The 18666-nt window shown below is 55.7% G+C and overlaps 1 protein-coding gene across 1 annotated transcript; it reads left to right on the top strand.

Annotated features, from left to right (window-relative positions):
- Window positions 1-1998: 1998 nt before the first annotated feature.
- Window positions 1999-18325, top strand: TMBIM1 (transmembrane BAX inhibitor motif containing 1). The gene is made up of 12 exons (XM_045777510.2): window positions 1999-2155; window positions 10669-10910; window positions 12194-12294; window positions 13049-13113; window positions 13294-13347; window positions 13851-13901; window positions 14418-14457; window positions 14698-14735; window positions 14921-15008; window positions 15360-15455; window positions 16425-16478; window positions 16900-18325. The coding sequence occupies exons 2-12, from the start codon at window positions 10709-10711 to the stop codon at window positions 17044-17046; spliced, it is 936 nt and encodes a 311-aa protein (XP_045633466.1). The 5' UTR covers window positions 1999-2155; window positions 10669-10708; the 3' UTR covers window positions 17047-18325.
- The last annotated feature ends 341 nt before the right edge of the window (window positions 18326-18666 follow it).

Here is an 18666-nt window from a genome sequence, read left to right as displayed (position 1 = left end):
GTGGTCTTTTACCATCTCCCCTAGACTGTTTCTCGAGGACAGGGGCTGGGCTGCGTCCTTCAGGTTTGTCATCTCCAGGACCAGAAATTCCTGTCTCCTTGACAGACAGCAGGGGCTTGGTTAGTAATCTGCTAAGAGTCTTATAAATAAGGCCTTTATTCCTTTTATCCAGGGATAAAAGGGGGTCAAGAGAAGGAGACATCATTTACTGAATGCCCGCGGTGTGCCCTAGGCCAGGTGCTTCGTTTCGGATTCTTTTAGGATTATAATCTTGAGTCCATGATCAGAAAATGGGCTCAGGAGAAAGCATGCAGCGAGGCTCGTGTGGAGCTTGTCACTGTGTGTCTCCACATTCCACTTTGCCATGAGGCGGATGTGATTGCTGGCTGGAAAACAAATCTCCTTGGAGACTGTTCTGACAGTTCCAGAGAGTGGAGGGTGCTTTCTGGAGAAGAGGCCCAAGCATAGAGGACATGAAGAGGTGCCCGGAGATCTGGTCAGAATCTTTGGGGCTTTACATTTCACGCAGGACTCTATTCTGCTATCAGGGCACTTGCTCCTGTGAGCTCTTGCTGGTAAGCTCACACTTTGGGAGGGGACTTCCTAAAAGGAGGTCTGTGGCTTCTAAGAAGAACTGCATGCATCTTCAGAGCTGGGGTGGCTGGGGGAGGGGAGGGTTAGCCTGCCAAAATGTCCACCAGTCCCCCTAAGTAACTTCTACTTAAGTTATATCTATATGAATAAACATACAAACGGGGGGGGGGGCAATTAAAAAAAATCTTGATTTTACTTAGTTTGAAATATACAATATGAGTGGTAATTTTGCTCACTATGCTTACTAGCAGGCACACTGCTTTCACTTACGACTTTCCAGGTAAGTCCATGGGCCCCTCCTTCCTAAGTCTTGCTCTGTGACAAAGCTAGACTAGCCAGCAGAGAGAATCATGTAAAGAAAAGTGTTCGATGATGGGTCTGGAATCGGGAGGGGTTCAGGTTGTCCTGGTGGTCTGCCCGCACTTATTTCTAGTTGTATTTTGTCAAGTCTACAGGCCTCCTGCTGCCATTCAAGAAGTTAGCGCCCTAGAGGCTGTGAAAAGACATCCAGTAGTAGTGTGGATTTGTAGCTCTTAGCGCTAGATAAGCACCTGAAATAAAGCTGTTCCTTGACTGGCAGCTTTGACGTAATGGAAAAAACATGGACTTTGCAACTATACAAACTCGGGCAATGTTTCAAAAATTCCCAGAACCCATTTCCTGGTCTGTAAAATGGCACTAGGAGGGTAGGTATCCTTGCATTAGTGGCTGGGAGGGCTGAGATGACAGGCCCATGAATACTAGTAACCTACATCCCAGGTCAGGATTTCTGAGTCTAGAACACCTGCTTTCCTGGTTGAAGTAACTTCAAGCAGGAAATGTCCTAGTCCCCAGGGACAGAGAGATTCCAAGGGCCGTCTTTACGTTTGGACATCTGAAGTTTTAAACCTGAGAAGTGCGTTTGGTTTAAAAGAAGAGAGTTGTCAAGGATGTTCACCATGGATTTATGTCTCATAATGAGCAATAGGAAACAATTTAAGTATCTTCCAGTAGGAAATTGATTCAATAAATCAGCATAGCTATGTGATAGAATACTTTGCAGCACTAAAATTACGCTTTTGAAGAATTATTTAGTGACAAGAAAAATGTTCAAGATAAATGTTAAGTAAAATAGAAGCAATAGATAAAACATCACATAATACGCCCCAGTCTAGAAAGAGAAGGAAAACACATGGACATGTAAGGCAGAGAAGCACAAGCGCAGGCGCTTTCCGCAGGAAGTCGGGAGGCGTGGAGGGAACAGATTTTCCTCCTGTATGCTTGTGTTTTCTAAGTTTCCATCAGTGATCACGCATTGCCTTTATACCCGAGGACCCTAGATGGTCGTCGGGGTCTCGGGAGGCGCTCGCGGAGCGGGCGGACGCGGGTGGGACCCCGGGCGGCCCCCAGCGCCCCCTGGCGGCGTCCCGAGGCCCCGCCCCACGGGGGGCCGGCGCGGCGGGGCGGGGCGCGGAGCCCCAGCCCAGCCCAGGCCCGCCCTGCTCAGGCCCGGCCCGTGCGCTCCGTGCGGGACTCGCTGCGCCTGGAAGGGAGGCCGGGAGCGCACCGTCGGAGCGGCCAGGCAAGTCGGGGGGCCGGGGCCGGCAGGGACGGGGACGGGGCCAGGGCTGGGGCAGCGCCCCGAACTTTCTCCGAGTGCTCAGCCCGGGGAGGCGGCACCAGATGCGAAGCTGTGGCCCTCGCCCTTGGAGTTTCGCTTTCTCCCGGTGTCCGGGCGGCCGAGTGGCGCCTGTTTAGCGTTGGGAGCCGAGCAGTGGGTTCTGGGCACCGGCGAGCAGGCCAGGGTCTGAGGGTGTCACGTCCCTCTCCTTCTGGCGCGTGTGTCGCAGGGCGTGTCCACCGTACGAGCCCCCAGAGTGGCCAGCTGTGCGCGGGAGGGGGGCTGTCAGGGCCCTGGGCCGGTGGGAGGGGGAGGGGGAGGGGAGCGGCCGGGAGGCTGGTGCCAGCCTAGGCGTAGACAGGTGATGAGTATGTGAATGGGGGGGGGAGTGGCCTGGCTTTGGGGTGGAAGTAGCCGGCGGCCCACCATGCTTGGCATGGGGGAAGTGGCCACCCCCTGTCACTATGACTTTGCCTCAGCCCGCCTGCTTCCAGCCGCTGTCCCCAGGCCGGGTTGAGAAAGCAACAAGGAAGTACTGTCCTCCTCGTGCCCTCTCTGGGTCAGCATAAAAACCCGCCAGGAACCTGGGAAAGGGGAAAACAAGTGGAGCCGGGGAAGGAGCCAGGGGACAGTGGGAGGGCGAGCAGGGAAAGGCTGCTGGGAGGTTTCGGCCTGTTCCAGGGGGTCCTACATCAGCTCTTGTCCTCTGGGGGTGTCCATCCCCTCTCACCCCACTGTGGCCTGGGTGTGGTATCCAGGGGGTGGATACCACCCCAACTTAGGACATGGGATAAGTGGTGGGAGGCCTGGGAACTAGGGTCAGAGCCTGATGTCATGGCAGGTCCCTCGGGTGTCCAGTTCTCTGGGGCTCTGAAATATTCATCTGGTGAGCTTTGGTTTCAAAGCTGGCGCCTTTGGCCTGGCCAGTGGTGGCAGGGGGTGCCGGGTGCTGCCTGGGGCTGCTTTGTCTGGGGCAAAGGGGCAGCCATACTTTCTCTTCACCTGCCTGCTTGTCCCTGTCTCTCGAGGCAGGGGACCGAACAGAGACCCAGTTTGTAACTTCGAAAGAAGTGGTGGGACCACACAGTGTCAAGGGCACTGACTTCCTCTGTCTTCTGGGGCCATGACCTCAGGGCCTCACCTGTAAAAATGGGCATGTCAGAGAGGTAATGATGGGTTACTGCATAAGTGTGGGGAGGGCTTCATGTCATGAGCTGGGGTAATAACCACCTCAGCTCAGGCTCCTCCCACGGGAACGAGGGCCTCAGCTGGAAGCTGTCCACCTCAGAGCACTTCACCCCCGCAAACTTCTCACTCTGGGTCCTTCAGAAAGAGCAGAAGCCCCAGAGAAGGCACTCCTGTCTTCGGAGGGCTGAAGTGGGAGGGCCAGAGCGTGGACGCTCAGACAGCTCTCTGGGAAGAAGGCCTCTGCTAACAATATGGTGAACATCGATGTGGGCTTTCTTGAGTATTCTGTTGGGAATGCCATGGAGGGAATGGCCTTGACCGGATCCTCTAACCCTAAGAGTCTGGGATTCTAGACCAAAACCTGGGTCTTGTTTGGAAGCGGAGATATTCAGAAGTCCGCAGGCCACAGTGCCAGCTACTGAGAGCACTCAATGCACGGGTCAGGGAGGAAGCTAAGAATGAGTGCTTGTTTTTAATGGTTTGTATTTTTTCCTCTTACATAAAGGTGATGTTAGGGGATGCCAGTCTCCTCGTTCTGTGCTAGTTGAAGATGTCCCCCAGGCCTTTGCAGTAAATTCCACCATGGAGATGATAAGAGCAGCTGTCTTGGGGGTGGGCAGTGGAGAGGAGAGGCAGGACCCTCGCCGAGGATCGAGCTGATTCAGAGTGAGGGGGCATGCTTGTATTTCACGTGGCTGCTCTGAGGGCAGGACAGGGGTTTTAAGATACGAGGAGTTAGGACATGAATCATTCTCAGGGTTGGGTCTATCTGTAAAACAAAGGTGGACTGGTCAGTATCCCACAGGATATAAATAAGGTGTGCCCTGATAAAAATGTTTCAGGCTTAAGGAAGTTTGGAGAGAAACTGGGTGAAACAAAGTTGAACCGTTTTTGCTCACTGCAGGACTGCTCAGAGGCTCACTATGCCATTGTGCCTTGGGAATTTCTGAAAGGGCTCTGGATTGTTTTTCAGACTTCTCTGTTTCAGAGCTCCTCCATTAACATCTCCCGGGGTGGCGTTCTTTAGAGCAGTCCGGGAAATGCCTGGCTGGCTGAGTTTAGCTCTCAACTCCATGGTTCTGGGTAACTAGTCCTCCCCTGCTTCCCCATGGGGGCTGGTGTGGGGGAAAAGGAGGCCAAGGGAGGTCATTTGCCTGGTGGCAGGGTTAGAACTGGAGCCCAGGTCTCCTGACCTCCCTCCTGCCTGATACTCTTTCTTGTCCACACTGTTACATTGTTTCTCTGCAGGCTCTGGGGCAAGTAAGCGCCCAGGAAGTGCTGGCTGTGGGTTCCAGAGGGCAGTATGGGGAAAGTTTGGGAGGAGAGGGTGTCAGGGTCACTCCCATCTCCTGAGCATGCCATGTGTCTCTGCCTCTGTAGATGTTCTACGTGGGGAATAAGCCCAGAAAGCAGGTCATTCTACCCTGAAACCGGCTGTGCTCCGTTAGGCCCTTCTTCCAGAAGCAGAGGCTGCTGGAGTTGGAATAGACTTGATCTTTTGGTTCAGATCTTTTGTTTTATGGTGGGGAAAAGAGAGTCCAGGATGTGGAGTGGCCCACCCTGAGTCACAGCGGAGTTAGGAGCAGGACAAGAACTCCGCTCCCTGCCTTCTCACCCAGAGCTCTGGCGCGGAGGGACTCTCTACAAGGACAAGGTCTTCACTGCGTCAGCCTGCCCCAGGCGCTGCTCTGTGCATGCAGGCAGCTGCTGGGGGTGCCTCGGGGGTTGTGTTCCAAGCAGGGGTAAAAGCAAAGGTCTTGGACTCTAAAATCATACATCCAATCAGGGTTCAAACACATCTCTGCTATCTGCCTGCTGTGGGCCCCTAGATCTGTTCATTTCAGTTTTCTCCTCTGGAGGGTGGGGATGAGAATATGCACCTCAAAGGGCTGTTGTCAGACCTGCCTTAGTTGCCAGGAACAGGGTACCCAGTACTCACCGCTGTAAGCAACTCTCTTCCTTCCTGCCCGCCCTGCCCACCGCAGGGAAGGGTTAGTCAGTCCCCCTTCTCCACTGTGGGTTGCTAATTACATCGGCCTCGCCTCCCTCCTGAGCTGAAGTCCTACGGGAAGGAGGAGACGGAAGGCAAAGGAGGAGGTGGCTAGGGGCTGCGTTTCTGAATCCTCCTTCCTTATCTGCATTTCCAGGCCCTTAGGACCAGTGACCAGTGCCGTGGCTGGAATCACTGAGCTTATCGGCACTGGTGACACACTTCTACCCCCCAGTGAAGGGTGACGGAGCTGTGGGGCCTGGGTCCTCCCCTGCTCTCCCAGATGTCTTCCCCACCCCACCCCTCTCAGCCTCAATGGGAGACAGGCCGCCCTGGACTCGAGACCGGGGCCAGGAGGGCAGTCGTGGGTTGGCCGTCTTATCTATTTCTGAGCAGGGGACACAGAGGATGGGGGGAGCAGTGGGGGGGAAAGGGTGACTTGCCCTGGCTCCGCCTCAGCTGTGTGTGTGCTTGCGTCTATTACTGGGTTCTCAAACAGTGGTCAGGGCTGGGAATGGAAGTTCTGAACCCATGACTGAGAGGGCTTTTTTGTGGGCTGGGCCGGAACTTCCTCGGTATTGGGGTTTCCTTGTCTGTCAGACAACCGGATGATTTCTAAAGGCCACTCCAGCTCTTGCAAGCCAGGCTTTGGATCCCCTCAGAGTCATCCTGTTATTCCCAGAAGCCAGGCAGACAGGAGAAGTTGATCCTGGGCCTCTTGGTGCGTGTGCGGCAGGCCTGGTGACCTGCCCAGACACTCCTGGGTGTATCTTTTTACGCCTGTGCCCTGGTGGCTCTGTGCGGGGGCGGGGACGGGAGCAGAGTGGAGGGCCGGTTCTTGGGGGTGGGCGACAGCTGGGGGAGTTGGGGGTAGGTAAAGGAAAAGGGTGGGAAGGAGACTATCCTGAGAGACCAGGGGCCGTGCCCCTGCGCCTGCTGGGCGGGGCTTCCTGAGATGCACAGTCTGAGCTGTTCTTTCCATTCTGGCTCTGGGCATCCGTTCCTGGCAGAGAGGAGGGCAGGCTGCCTGGACCAGTCAGCCGCTCCTTTCCGCCCCTCCCTCCGAGACACACACACACACACACACACACACACTCACTCACTCACGCACACACCCTCCTGCTGCAACCCTTCTGTGCAGATTCCAGAGTCTTAACCCTTCAGGGCCCCCCAGGGGAGACTGAGCCTGGGCCTCAGCTGGCTGGGGTATGGTGGCCACACTGAGATGGCTCCAGGGGAAGAAGATGCTTCCCCTCACCCCCCACAAGGCTTTATCTGAAAACCTCGACAGCCAGCAAGTCCTGGGTCTGAGCCCACCCACTTCTGCTGGGATGGCTGGGTCTGGAGGAGAAAGGAGAGCTTCTGGCACCTTCCTGATGGGGGGATTGGGGTCATGAGGATGGAGGAGCCAACTTGGATCTGTAACAGGACAGGGATGGGGCAGAGTTAGAATGGCTGATAGCAGGCATGGTTAGGAAGAATGTTCTAATGATTCGGGCTGCCTGCAAGGAAACGGCCTTGCTCCCTGTTACTGGAGTGTGTTCAGGAGAAGCTGAATGCCTACTGTGTTTTAGGAAAATTCAGGCTTCCAGTGGGGAGCCTTAAAAGTCCCTTTTAGTCCCTGGAGACTGGGAGCTCCTCCACTAGCTCCTGGCAAACCCGAATGACCCGATTCCTGGTCTCTGGATTGTCTCCCTCCTCTTTCCCCTCATTCCCTTTCTACTCCACGTTCTCCAGATCCTACCCTTAGTCATAGCTCTGAAAGTAAACACTGACCACTTCCCCTACTGCCTAGGCAGAGGCCAGCCCCAAACGTCGTCCTTAGCGGAGGCCTCAGTGACATGCATGTGGCCAGGGCCCTCCTGTAGTCTGGGCAGCAGTCAGCTGGGCCCCACCTGGCGCTGCTCGGAGGTGAGTGAGGCTGACCTAAGCCACTCCCTTGACTCGCCTGAACACGACTCTATCTCAGAGAGCCCGGATATAGTCCCAGCCCCAGGCCCAGCTCCGTGACCACGGATAGGTCACTGTACCTTCCTGTCCTGTTGGTAAAGGAAGGGGGTTGGCTCGCCTCAGATGAGTGGGTCTACTTTCAGCTCCGGCAGTTAAGAATCTCTCTCTCTGACCACCCCTTTCACCTCCTGGCAGTTGTTTGGGTACTGGGGTTGGGGGGGATTATAGAGGGGGCTGAATAGCTCGGTGTCTACTTGCTATGTAAGCCTTCTGTTGCTGTTAGAGAGTCCATGGGCTTGAGGCTTAGATAGACAGGTTGTCCAAATGTGGGATTAGAGCACGGGCTTTGGAGTCTGTCTTGGAGCTCAGAAGTGGACTTCATCACACCCTAGATAAGTAACCTTGGGCCAGAGACTTAATTCTTTCTTCGTTTGTAAATAGGGATAACATTATCCACCTTGCTGGACTACTGTAAGGATTAATAAAATAGTAACTAAAACCAGCCACCATTTACTGTTTTCATCAGGGGTCAGGTACCCTTCTAAGTGCTTTATGCATATTTTTACAATTCCGTGGAGAGTACTAGTTTAGTGTTAAACCCATTTTCCAGGTGGAGAAACTGAGGCATAGTGAGGTGAAGTGGTCCAGTGCCAGTGTCCAGTAAGCATGGGCTGGTGGCTGAGCCCTTGGAGAATTGGACTGTGACCTGCTATGTCCCCAGCAGGCAGGTCTATTGGTGAATTCCTCTGAAACCAGAAGAGTGAGAGGGAGGGGTGGGGGAGTGCAGAGAGAGTCCTTGTGAGTCAGTAGCCTTCTGAGCTGGAGCCGGCCCCTGGAGTCCTGGTGGCCCAACCAAGGCTGACCTTCCTCTCGGTGATTCACACTGCACTCTGGGGCCGCAGCCCCTATGGTCTGGGAAGGGACCTGTTGGCCTGGCTTGGCTTAGAGGAAGGAGGGAGGGCCAGCTGCTGGCTGGGCAAAGGGCAAGCCCCATGTAGCTGGGTGCCTCAGATAATTCACAGTCTGCTCGAGCTGGAGATGAGCTCACAGATCATCTGGCCTAGGACACCTCATTTTACAGAGGTGCACCCTGAGCAGCTGCCAGGGCCAGGTCATGGCGACATCACTGTGTGGTGGCCCAGCTGGGGCTTCCAGCCACGGGGCCTTCCCTGCCAGTGTCTCTTGGGTCATGTTCAGCCTGTTCACCTGCGTGCCACCGGCCAGATGGGTGGGCCCGGGGCTGAGATGGCCATAATAATGACAGATAGCCCTACTCCAAAGATGGCCTGTTCGTACCTCTTCCTACGAACAGGAAGCCATTCTCTTGGTGGAGTTAGAAGGGGGCTCCTGGAGAGGGGTGGGCAGGGGGGTGTAGGGAGGAGGAGCCTCTTGCCTCAGGGGAGGAGAGCCAGTTTGTGTTTCTTCCTTTTTAAAAATCTATGAAAATTTACATATTACCTATTACAATTTACATATTATAACTATCTATGCTAATTTCCCTACCCTTACATGAGTCCAGAACATTCCCACAGCAGTTAGTATCTCTGTATCCAAAACTCTCAACACTCAGTGTTTGGTCTTCTCCTGTTCCCTTTCTTTCCTTATCTCCTCACATCACTCTCCACTGTGTAGACCTTCGCCACAAGCCTGCTGTGGAAGCCTTGGGTCTCTGGGTCATACCCTCACTGCTAGAAAGGTCTTTCTTATTTCTGACCTGACACATTCTTGTTGTGCTGGTCTGTCTACTCTGGGAGGATGGAGAACAGCTTTTCTCAAAGTAACCCATTTAGAGACCTGGCCTGTTACTCGATCCCTCCTCCCTGGCCCTCCCTACCACCTTCCTCCCTGAACTATCCCACTTCTCCTAAGAGAGAAGTGATAAGACAGTCCCTTATCTGATCCCTGGACTGCGGAGTACCCTAAAAAGAGAAGCCGGTTCTCTCTTCCTTCCAGCAGAGGTCCTGAGGATGTCTGCCTGCCTGGATCTGGGGGTGCTTCCTCCCTGTGGGATCCTAAAGGTCTGCCCCTTGGGAGATGCTGTGGGAGGAGGTTGTGGCACTGTCAAGGCTCATCCTTACCAAGGACATAGGGCCTTTCTGGGACCTCCTCCTTAGCTTTTCTGCAGCCCCCATCTTTGCCACCTCAGAGGGGAACACCAGGCCTGGAGGACAAGAACACAGCATAACACAGAGCGGGCATACCCAGGACCCTGAAGGCCTCAATTCTAGCTGTGCCTTCACCTGCAAGTTCTGTGACCCTGGGGAGTCATGGGTCCCTTCACTGTTCTGTGCCTTGATTCTCTTATCTGAATTGAGCGTTTAGGGCCATACAACCTGGAGGTCTCTTTGAGCTGTTTTGGGGGGTCCCTCCTCCTTGTTCCTCAGCCTTCCCCTGGCTGTGGGGGTCTTCCTGCTGCAGAGAAGGTACAGGCTAGGTCTGGTGGCAAACCCCTCAGCACTCTCTCTTCCCCTCTAGCCACGGCCCCTCCTGGGGAACATGGGGATACCAGAGGCCCTGGGGCTCAAAACATGTGTCTGTCCCTCAGGGAAGGTTCGGGGCCTGTGCACACTGTCTACTCCCCGCACAGCAGCAGATAGGATGTGCCTCAGCTATTATCTGAAGGAACCAGAAAGTCCTGTCTCTGGCCTGCCCTTTTGTGCAGCTTCCCAGCCCTGGTGGCCAGCCCAGACCACCCACTCGCCCAGGCCTCTCCGGCGTCCCCTGACTCAGCCACTGGCCATGGGCCTGCTGCCCTCCGGCTTGGGCCTGGTGGCTCAGCTGGCCCTGGGGCTAGCTTGTTGTCCTCCGCCCCCCTCCCCCTCCACTTTGAGCCTTGGCTCCTCCCCAGCTCTGCCTTTCAGGCCTGATGTTCCTGCCAGCTGCCCTGGGGGCTGGGCTGACCCCTGCCATGGGTCCCAGCTGGCCGTGTGACTCACCCAGAGGCTTGGCTGGGCCATCAGGCTTCTTCCCTGGTGGCTGGAAGCTTTTCTTAAATGAGCACAGGGAGTTCCTGGGCCCCAGTCCCCCATCCCTCACACCACTGGTGCCCAGTGACTGCTCTGGGCTCTGGCACAAATCCCCCCTTCTGCTTTCCTGGGGCATGAAACTGCACAGGAAGGAGGGCTGTGGACAGAAAGCTGGCATGAAGGCAGAAGGCAAGGGTGGAGCTGGTGGGGCGGGCAGCACTGTGGGGATCGGGAGGACGGCCTGTGGCCAGAGGATGACACATGGGGATCATGATTAAGAGAGAAAATAGGAGGGTCCCCTCTCCACGGGGGCAGCCCGGACTAGGGCCCAGTGAGCTGGGTCTGGGCACTCCTGACTGCTCTTCTCATCTCCATTCCAGGTGCCAGCAGCTGGGCTCTGCCCTCAGCCCTTGAGTGGCCATGTCCAACCCCAGCGCCCCCCCTCCGTATGAGGACCGCAACCCTCTGTACCCTGGCTCTCCGCCCCAGGGGGGCTATGGGCAGCCGTCCGTCCTGCCTGGTGGCTACCCTGCCTACCCAGCCTACCCGCAGCCTGGCTACGGTCACCCTGCTGGCTACCCGCAGCCTATGCCCCCCATCCACCCGATGCCCATGCACTACGGTGAGTCCCTGAAGGGAGCGGGGCGGGGTGGGGGGATGACAAGGCAGCACTTGTCGCACACGAGCCACCTCTTTTCCTTCCTTCTCAGCTTCCTGTTTCATCCCTTTTTTCATCTCCTCTTTAGTTCTTTCTGTTTCCCCATCTTTGTTTCCTCCCCATCCGCCCCCTCAGCGCCTAGCCTCCTGCCCCACCGGCCGCCTATAGGCCCTTTAATCAGCAAGGAGCCTAGGTCCATAGTCACACAGCAGAACTCATGCATCAGATGAGAAAGTGGCAGGATGAAGCAGGTACGTCAGAGCGGCTACCTTAGGAGGCCATTTCTGGGTCCTAACTAGACAGTTGCCACCTCTGCCCCCAGACTCCTCCCTTAGGAATTGGAACCTGAAGCATTTTTTTTTCTTTTTTTTAATATCCTCAGTGCCAGCAGGTCCTCATCCCTTAAGACAATGTCTGAGTTTTGCAAACATCCAGGAGTCATTCGGATGTTTGGTAAATGTCACGGCAGGTAAATGCTCTCTTGGGTCGGAAATGAGAGCTTAGATGCGGCGACTTTTCGTGAATGGCTCCTGTGCAGAATTTGAGAGCAGTTCCCAAGGAGGCATTGAAGGAATGTTTGAGCCCTGCAGCCTCTGGAATGCTGGGGCACGGCGAGCCGTCAGCTGCCCTTACGTGTTCATACGTGTTCTGGTGGGGATATTAGAGCGCACAAGTCACATTCACGGTCACGCCTTGTCTTTGGCACGAGGACCCCTGGCATCCTTGTGTGCTCATGTTTGCCGGACGGAGAACACGGCCCTCACTCTGTTCTCCACCCTCCACACATATGCTCTGTGTTTCTACCTGCCTTTCCTCCTTTCATCCCTGACACCCCCTGTCCTGACGCTGCCAGCTCCTCTCGCTGATGCTCCAAGCCCTGCCCCTGCCTGGCTTCCTTACTAGGTCGTGACCCCTAGATGGCAGGGACCATGTGTGTTCATACCCCAGAGCACCCAGCTGTGGGCTGGACACGCTCACCCACGTGCCCTCAGTGAATGTGCACTGACGAATGGGCTCACACCTAAGGCCCCTCGTGACAGGGACACACGGCTCCATATGGTGCCCAGCCCAGCACTGGGCCGCTTTGAGGGTGTCTAGAGGACCTGGCTTGGGTGAGGAGTTCCTGAGTTTTGTCTCCTGTCTTTTGGCTGGAGACACTGGAGACCCTGATATAATGTCATGCAGGCTTTGGGATTGAGGCCCTATGTCCCAGTCCCCAGTTGGTCACACATGATCTGTCCCTGCAGGCCCAGGCCAGGGCTATGATGGGGAGGAGAGAGCAGTGAGTGAAAGCTTTGGGCCTGGAGAGTGGGATGACAGGAAAGTTCGGCACACCTTCATCCGAAAGGTAAGACATGGGCTGGGAGGCCACTGTCTCCGGGCTCCTTGGGCTGTGGGAATGGGGTGGGGACGGGGTGTGTAGCCAGGCACTGTGAGCCCCGGGCACTCATTCCTATGGAGATATGCTGCCTCCTTCCAAGTTCTTTCTAGCTCTGCCCTGCCCTCAGGGGGGCCCCCAGCTCCTCTGACCCATGTTCCCTGCCTCTCACTCCTCTCTTCCTTGACCCTGTGGCAGGGGACAGATTCAATCTGGGAAAATCTAGGCAGGCTCTGCCAGAGTGTCCCTCTCTCCCCAAACTTCTTTCTCCCATGAGACTGGAATTCAGAATGATCATACTTGTTTATACCCCTCCTCTCCCCCAGCTCCTCCACAGGGACGGAGTAGGCACAGGGACCGCTGTCTGAGCGTGGAGGCCATCCCTGCTAGCGCAGTGAGGCGGGGGAGGAAGCAGGGAAGCGAGGCTAGCCATGGCACCGGTGGGGAGATGGCAAGGAGCAGCTGGAGGTGGGGGTCGGCCCTGAGGGTGTGGGTAGCCTCTGAGCCAGACTCCTCACTCCGGGGTGGCCTTCAGGACAGGTGGCAACAAGGGAGGGCCCTCGAGTGGAAATGAAGTAAGAACAGATCCTTCCAAATTAAGAAAGAGCCCCCTTCCCACCCATCAGAGCCAGTCGTTTGGGCTCCTGGGTGGGAGGCTGGCTGCTTCCTGGGGGAATGGGGGGGATGGTGACACGTGCTGCCCCCACCCTGGCTTGTGTTCCAGGTTTACACCATCATCTCCATCCAGCTGCTTGTCACCGTGGCCATCATCGCTATCTTCACCTTCGTGTGAGTCTGAGGACTCTGCCTCAGTCTCACTGGGTCCCCCGTGGGGAGTGCGGGTTGGGGTGAGCCCTGTGCTCAGATGCACCCAAGGGGAGTTTGCATGCGGCTGCTGGGAGGGCCTGGGCAGGGCGGTACCAAGCCTGGTGTGACTCCTCTCCCCTCCCACCCTCCCCTGCTCCACAGGAAGCCAGTTGGTGATTTCGTGAGGAGAAACCTGTTCGTCTACTATGTGTCCTAGTGAGTCTCTGCTCCTCTCTGCTCTATGTGTGTTGGGGGAGGAGGGCAAGGAGATGAGGGGGGGACCACTGACCAGCTTCTCTCAGGGCAGGTATCAAAATATGTTTTGAGAGGGGCCCTTCAAGCTGCCAGCTGTACTGGGAAGTGTGGGTGTGTGGGAGTGACCAAGTGAGGAGTGACAGCACCACGGAGCTCCTGAGAGCAGGGGTGAGGGACTGGTGGCAACATGCAGACTGCCAAATGGTCCCCGAGTTCTCTTAGCCTAGCTGCCACGGTCTCCTTCAGCCTCCTTCCTGGCTAAACTGTCTCAGAGGTTCTCAGTGTCCTTGGCGGGGTAATCTTGTCCTGGGTAGCTTCCCCTCAGAATTCCAAATGCTTCCGTGGGCCCCCAGCAGCCTTGAGCCCCCAGCCTGCTGGCCTGGTGAGTGCTGCCAGGAGGGGCCCGGAGGGGGCTGAGGGGTGGACCAGGCCTGTAGACTACCTCCTCATCTCTTTCTTCCCAGTGCTGTCTTCCTGGCCACCTATCTGACCCTCGCCTGCTGTCAGGGACCCAGGTGAGTCCCAGACAGACAGTGAGAAGGGATGGTGGGGGACCGGTGGGGGGGTCAAGTGTTTGGGGAAGAAAGGGGATCCCTGTAGCAGCTGCATGGTGATGGGCGCAGCTGAGGTGTGGGTGTGTGCAAAGTCCCTTGCCTGTGTGGGATAGATTCAGTTATGTGGCTGTTATTTTTACGGTACCTGCAAGGTATGTAACATTTAAACCATTTAACAGATAGGAAGAACCCAAGGCTCAGAGAGGCTGAGTAACTTTCTCACAGTTAGGCAGGCAGGCAATGTAAGAGCTGCAAATGGATCCGGGTCTTTGTGGTTCCACAGCCCAGGTCTGTCCCATCGGCCATGTTGTCCCTGCATAGAACACCTGAGCAGGTACCAAAGGCCATGCCAGCCTCCCCTCCCCCAAGTCAAGGCCTCATTCTTCAAGCACCTGAGCCAAAAACTACCTTCTGCTCAAGGAGCCTCTGATACTTGGCTGGCCTCAAGTCACTTAATCATGGTCTCTTTCCCTTCAGACGCCGTTTCCCATGGAACATCATCCTGCTGGCCATCTTTGTAAGTCAAGAAGGGGTGAGGGAAGGAGGGTGGGTCCCAGGGAAGGGCTGGGGACACGATCGTGGGAGATGTTCCTGGCTCTCTCCCACACCCTAATCTGACCCACGCCCTTGGTCTCCTCATGGCTGCCTCTCTCCCGCTCATTCACATGTGCCCCCAGCTCTGGCAGTCTGCCACGGCTGTGCCTCCAGGGGCCCACCTTTCTTACGTGTTCTACTCTTGTCTCTGACCTCCCCTCAGACTCTTGCCATGGGCTTCATGACGGGCACCATTTCCAGGTACACTCAGGGACAAACCAGCACACTCCTGCGAAGTGTGTAGTATGGGGGAGTGGGGCATCCCTGGGCTGGCAGTCATCTGTATGGGGGGGATGCTGGGCAGGAGCCTTCTAGAAGTGATAGTTTTGAAGTCATTCCTACATGACTTATGCCTCTGGCCTCCCCAAACTCCTCCTTCCCCTCAGTGTGTATGAAACCAAAGCCGTCATCATTGCAATGATCATCACTGCTGTGGTGTCCATTTCGGTCACCATCTTCTGCTTCCAGACCAAGGTGAGGGTATGGGCGCGGAGGCGGGTGGGGGGGCGGGCAGGAGGCGCTTCCCTGGCCACCCCACCCCCCTTTCTTTATATAAACCTGGCCCTCCAGGCTTGGCACTTCAGCAGGCCTGCCAGGGCCCAGAACCCTCTACACCAGGGATTTCCCTTAGAGACCCTAATCCCCTTCCCCTTCTATTGGCACCTACAAAACTGTTCCTTGCATCTGTCCTTCGAATGTCATGGTTACCCCCATGCCTTCTAGGAGGCAGCACTGGGATTCCCTGGTCAGGGAGGCGGGGCAGTCTGGCTGCGCTGCTGGTTGTGACACTGGTCTGACAGGTGCCTCCTTCTCCCTTCCGGGCAGGTGGACTTCACCTCGTGCACAGGCCTCTTCTGTGTCCTGGGCATTGTGATGATGGTGACTGGGATTGTCACTGCCATTGTGCTGTCCTTCAAATATGTGAGTGTCCTGGGAGAGCTGGGGTCAGCAAACCTAGCACTCGGAGGAGACTTTCTGTATGAAGTGTTGGGAGTAGGTCCCACCCAGGTCTCTGGGCAAGCTCTGACCTCTGGAAGCTCTCAACTGGCTTGCAAAGGCACCAACACTGGAGCACCGTCCTTTGGGTTAGGGGAATCCCTGTCTGGAGATTCGAAGGCCCTGGGAGCCACAGAACCTGAAGCCCTGGACGGCATCGCAGAATTCCCATGGGAGGAAGTAGTGGGTGATATCTGCCTGACAGCTGAGCTTAGGATCTAGAAGGGAGATGGGAGAGGTGCCCAGGACTGAGAAGATGGGCCTGGATAGAAGGGACCTGCGAGGAGGGGAGCACAGTGCTGGGAGGCACCTGGAGGGCTGTTAAGCAGGCTGCCCTGGGGAGGGGGTGGCTGGGGGCTTCCTTCCCAGGCTGGCTGCAGGAACCATGACTGAGTGCGGACTAGGACTGGGGAAAAGGTGACAGGTCTCCTCAACCAGTGCCTGCCTGGCTCTGTCCCTCCTGGAGCGACAATGCAACCACCTGCTTTTTTCCAAAAGCACAGTGGATGCTTCTGTACCCTAACTTTGGAGATTGGTTTTATATGACCACTGAAGGATGGCCTCTGTTTTCTCTGTCCAAATTTGTTACTATTCTTGTTTTTTTTTTGTCTTTTGTTTTTTAAAGTAATCTCTACACCCAATGTGGGGCTCGAACTCACAACTCCAAGATCAAGAGTTGTGTGCTCCACCGACTAAGCCAGCCAGGCATCCCAAATACATTACTACTCCTAATTTCTTCCAGGATCCGGAAGGCAGAAGTAGTTCCTTCATGTAGCCAGCTTCCTGGGTCTCCCTGCTCAGATGCCAGAATGCCAGAGGAAGCTGGTTCTGAGGGACTGCCTGGGTCTGTGCTTTGCCAAGATTTCTAACACCATCCCTGTCTCCTCTCCCCAGATTTACTGGCTCCACATGGTCTATGCTGCTCTGGGGGCCATTTGCTTCACGTTGGTGAGTAAGGCCCTGCTCCCTCTCTGGAGGGGAGCTGAGGGGCTGGAGGGGAGCAACTAGACAGATGGAGCATGCATTTAGGCTGCTTGGGGGGCAGGGAGTGGGCCACAGCTACACTTCTCTCTCTCTCCACTGTCAAGAGGTGACTGATTTTCTGGGCATTCCTGCCACCTCTCGTTCACTGCCAGCTATGGAACACACCCAGCAGGCCGTATTACAGATGAGGGTGTGTCTCTCCCTTTCTAGACTGCGAACCGCTCGATGGTGGAGACCATGTGCTGTGCTGTTTGTTAATGTGTCCCTAAGCACACTGCATGGCACGGAGGCACCCAGGACAGATCTGCTGATGAAACAAGAACTAGAAAGGAGCTCTGGCCACTGAGCCCCTGGGTCCTCACGCATGCCTTCCCTATTCCTGCAGTTCCTGGCTTATGACACGCAGCTGGTCCTGGGGAACCGGAAGCACACCATCAGCCCGGAGGACTATATCACTGGCGCTCTGCAGATCTACACGGACATCATCTACATTTTCACCTTTGTGCTGCAGCTGGTCGGGGATCGCAATTAAGGAGCGCTGCATTCCGCCCCACCGTGGGCTCTCCCTTCCCTAGAGGGCTGGGCCCTGTGACCGGAGTCTGGACCTCAGATCCCTTTCCTTCCCCTCCAGTAACATGCCCAATTTCTTTTCTGTCCTGGGATGGGTAGCCTCTCTGGCGGTGGAGGTGCAGGTGCCTGGCAGGCTGGAGGAACTCTTGCCTTTGGCAGACCCAGAGGGGACTAGGCAGATGTGCCTTCTTCCTCCAACACCACATGGCACCAAACTCTCCTCAACAGCTGGGGTTGCAGGGAGGGACGGGGAGAGCCTATTCTATAGCCAGAAAGGAACAGGAGAGGTAGAAGTGACTTCGAGGTGATGAGGTGTCCCTCTCACCTCTGCCATAGGCTTCTGGGCTCTGTAGCTAGAGCTATTTCCTCCCTGAACCCCCAACAAAGCCAGAGAGCTTTGTCCTCAGCCTCCTGGACCCCTAGGCCATTATCCTGTACTCCTCTGACAACCCTTGGTGCCTTTAAGCTCAGAAGGACCCATCTGTGCCCACGGGTCTCCCCTGCTGCAATCCCTCTTCTTTCGATGGCATATATCTACTGTTTCTTCGGAGCGGGGAGGAAGAGGAGAGGAAGCGAAGTCAAGCACAGGGGCCAATGCAGAGCAGCGTCTACCCTGGGCTTCCTCACGGCTTCTGGTGGTGGTGGAGAGGACAGGCCCGTTCGCAGCTGTCTGGTCCCCATTCTCCAGAGCTGCCTGGGGCCTCCCTGGGTGCTTCTGAGACCTCTGGTCAGAGAGACCTCTTGCTTCCTGTGCCCAGGCTGCTCAGAGCAGAAAGTGAGGAGCAAACGTCAGGAGATGGGGTGGTTCGTAGGAATGTAAGTGTGGCCAGGAAGCAACAAGGGTGAAGAGAGGCCAGGGTGGGGGCAGGGGAAATGCTGTGGCGTCCTCCACCTGCTCTGAGGGATATGAAAGCCTCCTGTGGTATCCCTGGAAACTTCGGTGTCTTTCCTTATGCTAACTTGGGGAGGACCCTGAGCGAAAGGAGACTTCCCCTCTCAGTTTGTGCTGGGGGATTTTAGACTTGAGCCTTATCTTTCCAGCCAGCTGCCACTTTATTCGTGACACCAAGTGCCTCAAGCTGGAATGGGGAAGGAGGACGAGAGTCACTCTACCGGTGGGGGGTGGAAACAAAATCAGCCCGAGGGTGTAATTAGGACTTCTCTTAACTACTTGGTCCTAAATATATCACGCAAAAGGACATAGCTAGAAATGTAATAAAGTTTTATGTTTAGAAGTTAAACCCCTATTTGGCTCTGGTTTCTTTACTTTAAGGTGGGAGATCTGGGAGTGCTGGTCTGGCTCTGCCCAAAGCATCCACTTCCTACCTCTGCATTCTGGCTTGGTGTCTTCTGCCTTTTCTAAGATAACCAAATACATTTTGCCCCAGTGCTTCCTGGTGATGGATGCAACAGACTGGTAAAGGTCCAACCTTGCAATACCGGGTCTGGCAGGGACTGGTCAGAGCAGTGGCACATGACCTTTTCTGCATCATGGACCCTACTTTACAAAAGCACACGAGAGCTACAAACTCCTGCCCACAAAGCTGTATGTGTACACACGATTTCGCATGTGGGGGTGGGG

Source organism: Ursus americanus, chromosome 1 (assembly GCF_024610735.1).
Source record: "Ursus americanus isolate L20-20 chromosome 1, mUrsAme1.1.p, whole genome shotgun sequence".
Lineage (NCBI taxonomy): Eukaryota > Metazoa > Chordata > Mammalia > Carnivora > Ursidae > Ursus > Ursus americanus.
The sequence above is the reverse complement of the archived record's forward strand: the minus strand, read 5'-3'. Positions and strand labels throughout refer to the sequence as shown.

Bases quoted from the DNA above. Each gene is read 5' to 3' on its own strand.
- TMBIM1 (XM_045777510.2), top strand. From the start codon at position 10,709: ATGTCCAACCCCAGCGCCCCCCCTCCGTATGAGGACCGCAACCCTCTG. The intron at 13,348-13,850 runs GTGAGTCTCTGC...CTTTCTTCCCAG, and splicing joins TTCGTCTACTATGTGTCCTA to TGCTGTCTTCCTGGCCACCT. The intron at 14,736-14,920 runs GTACACTCAGGG...CCTTCCCCTCAG, and splicing joins ATGACGGGCACCATTTCCAG to TGTGTATGAAACCAAAGCCG.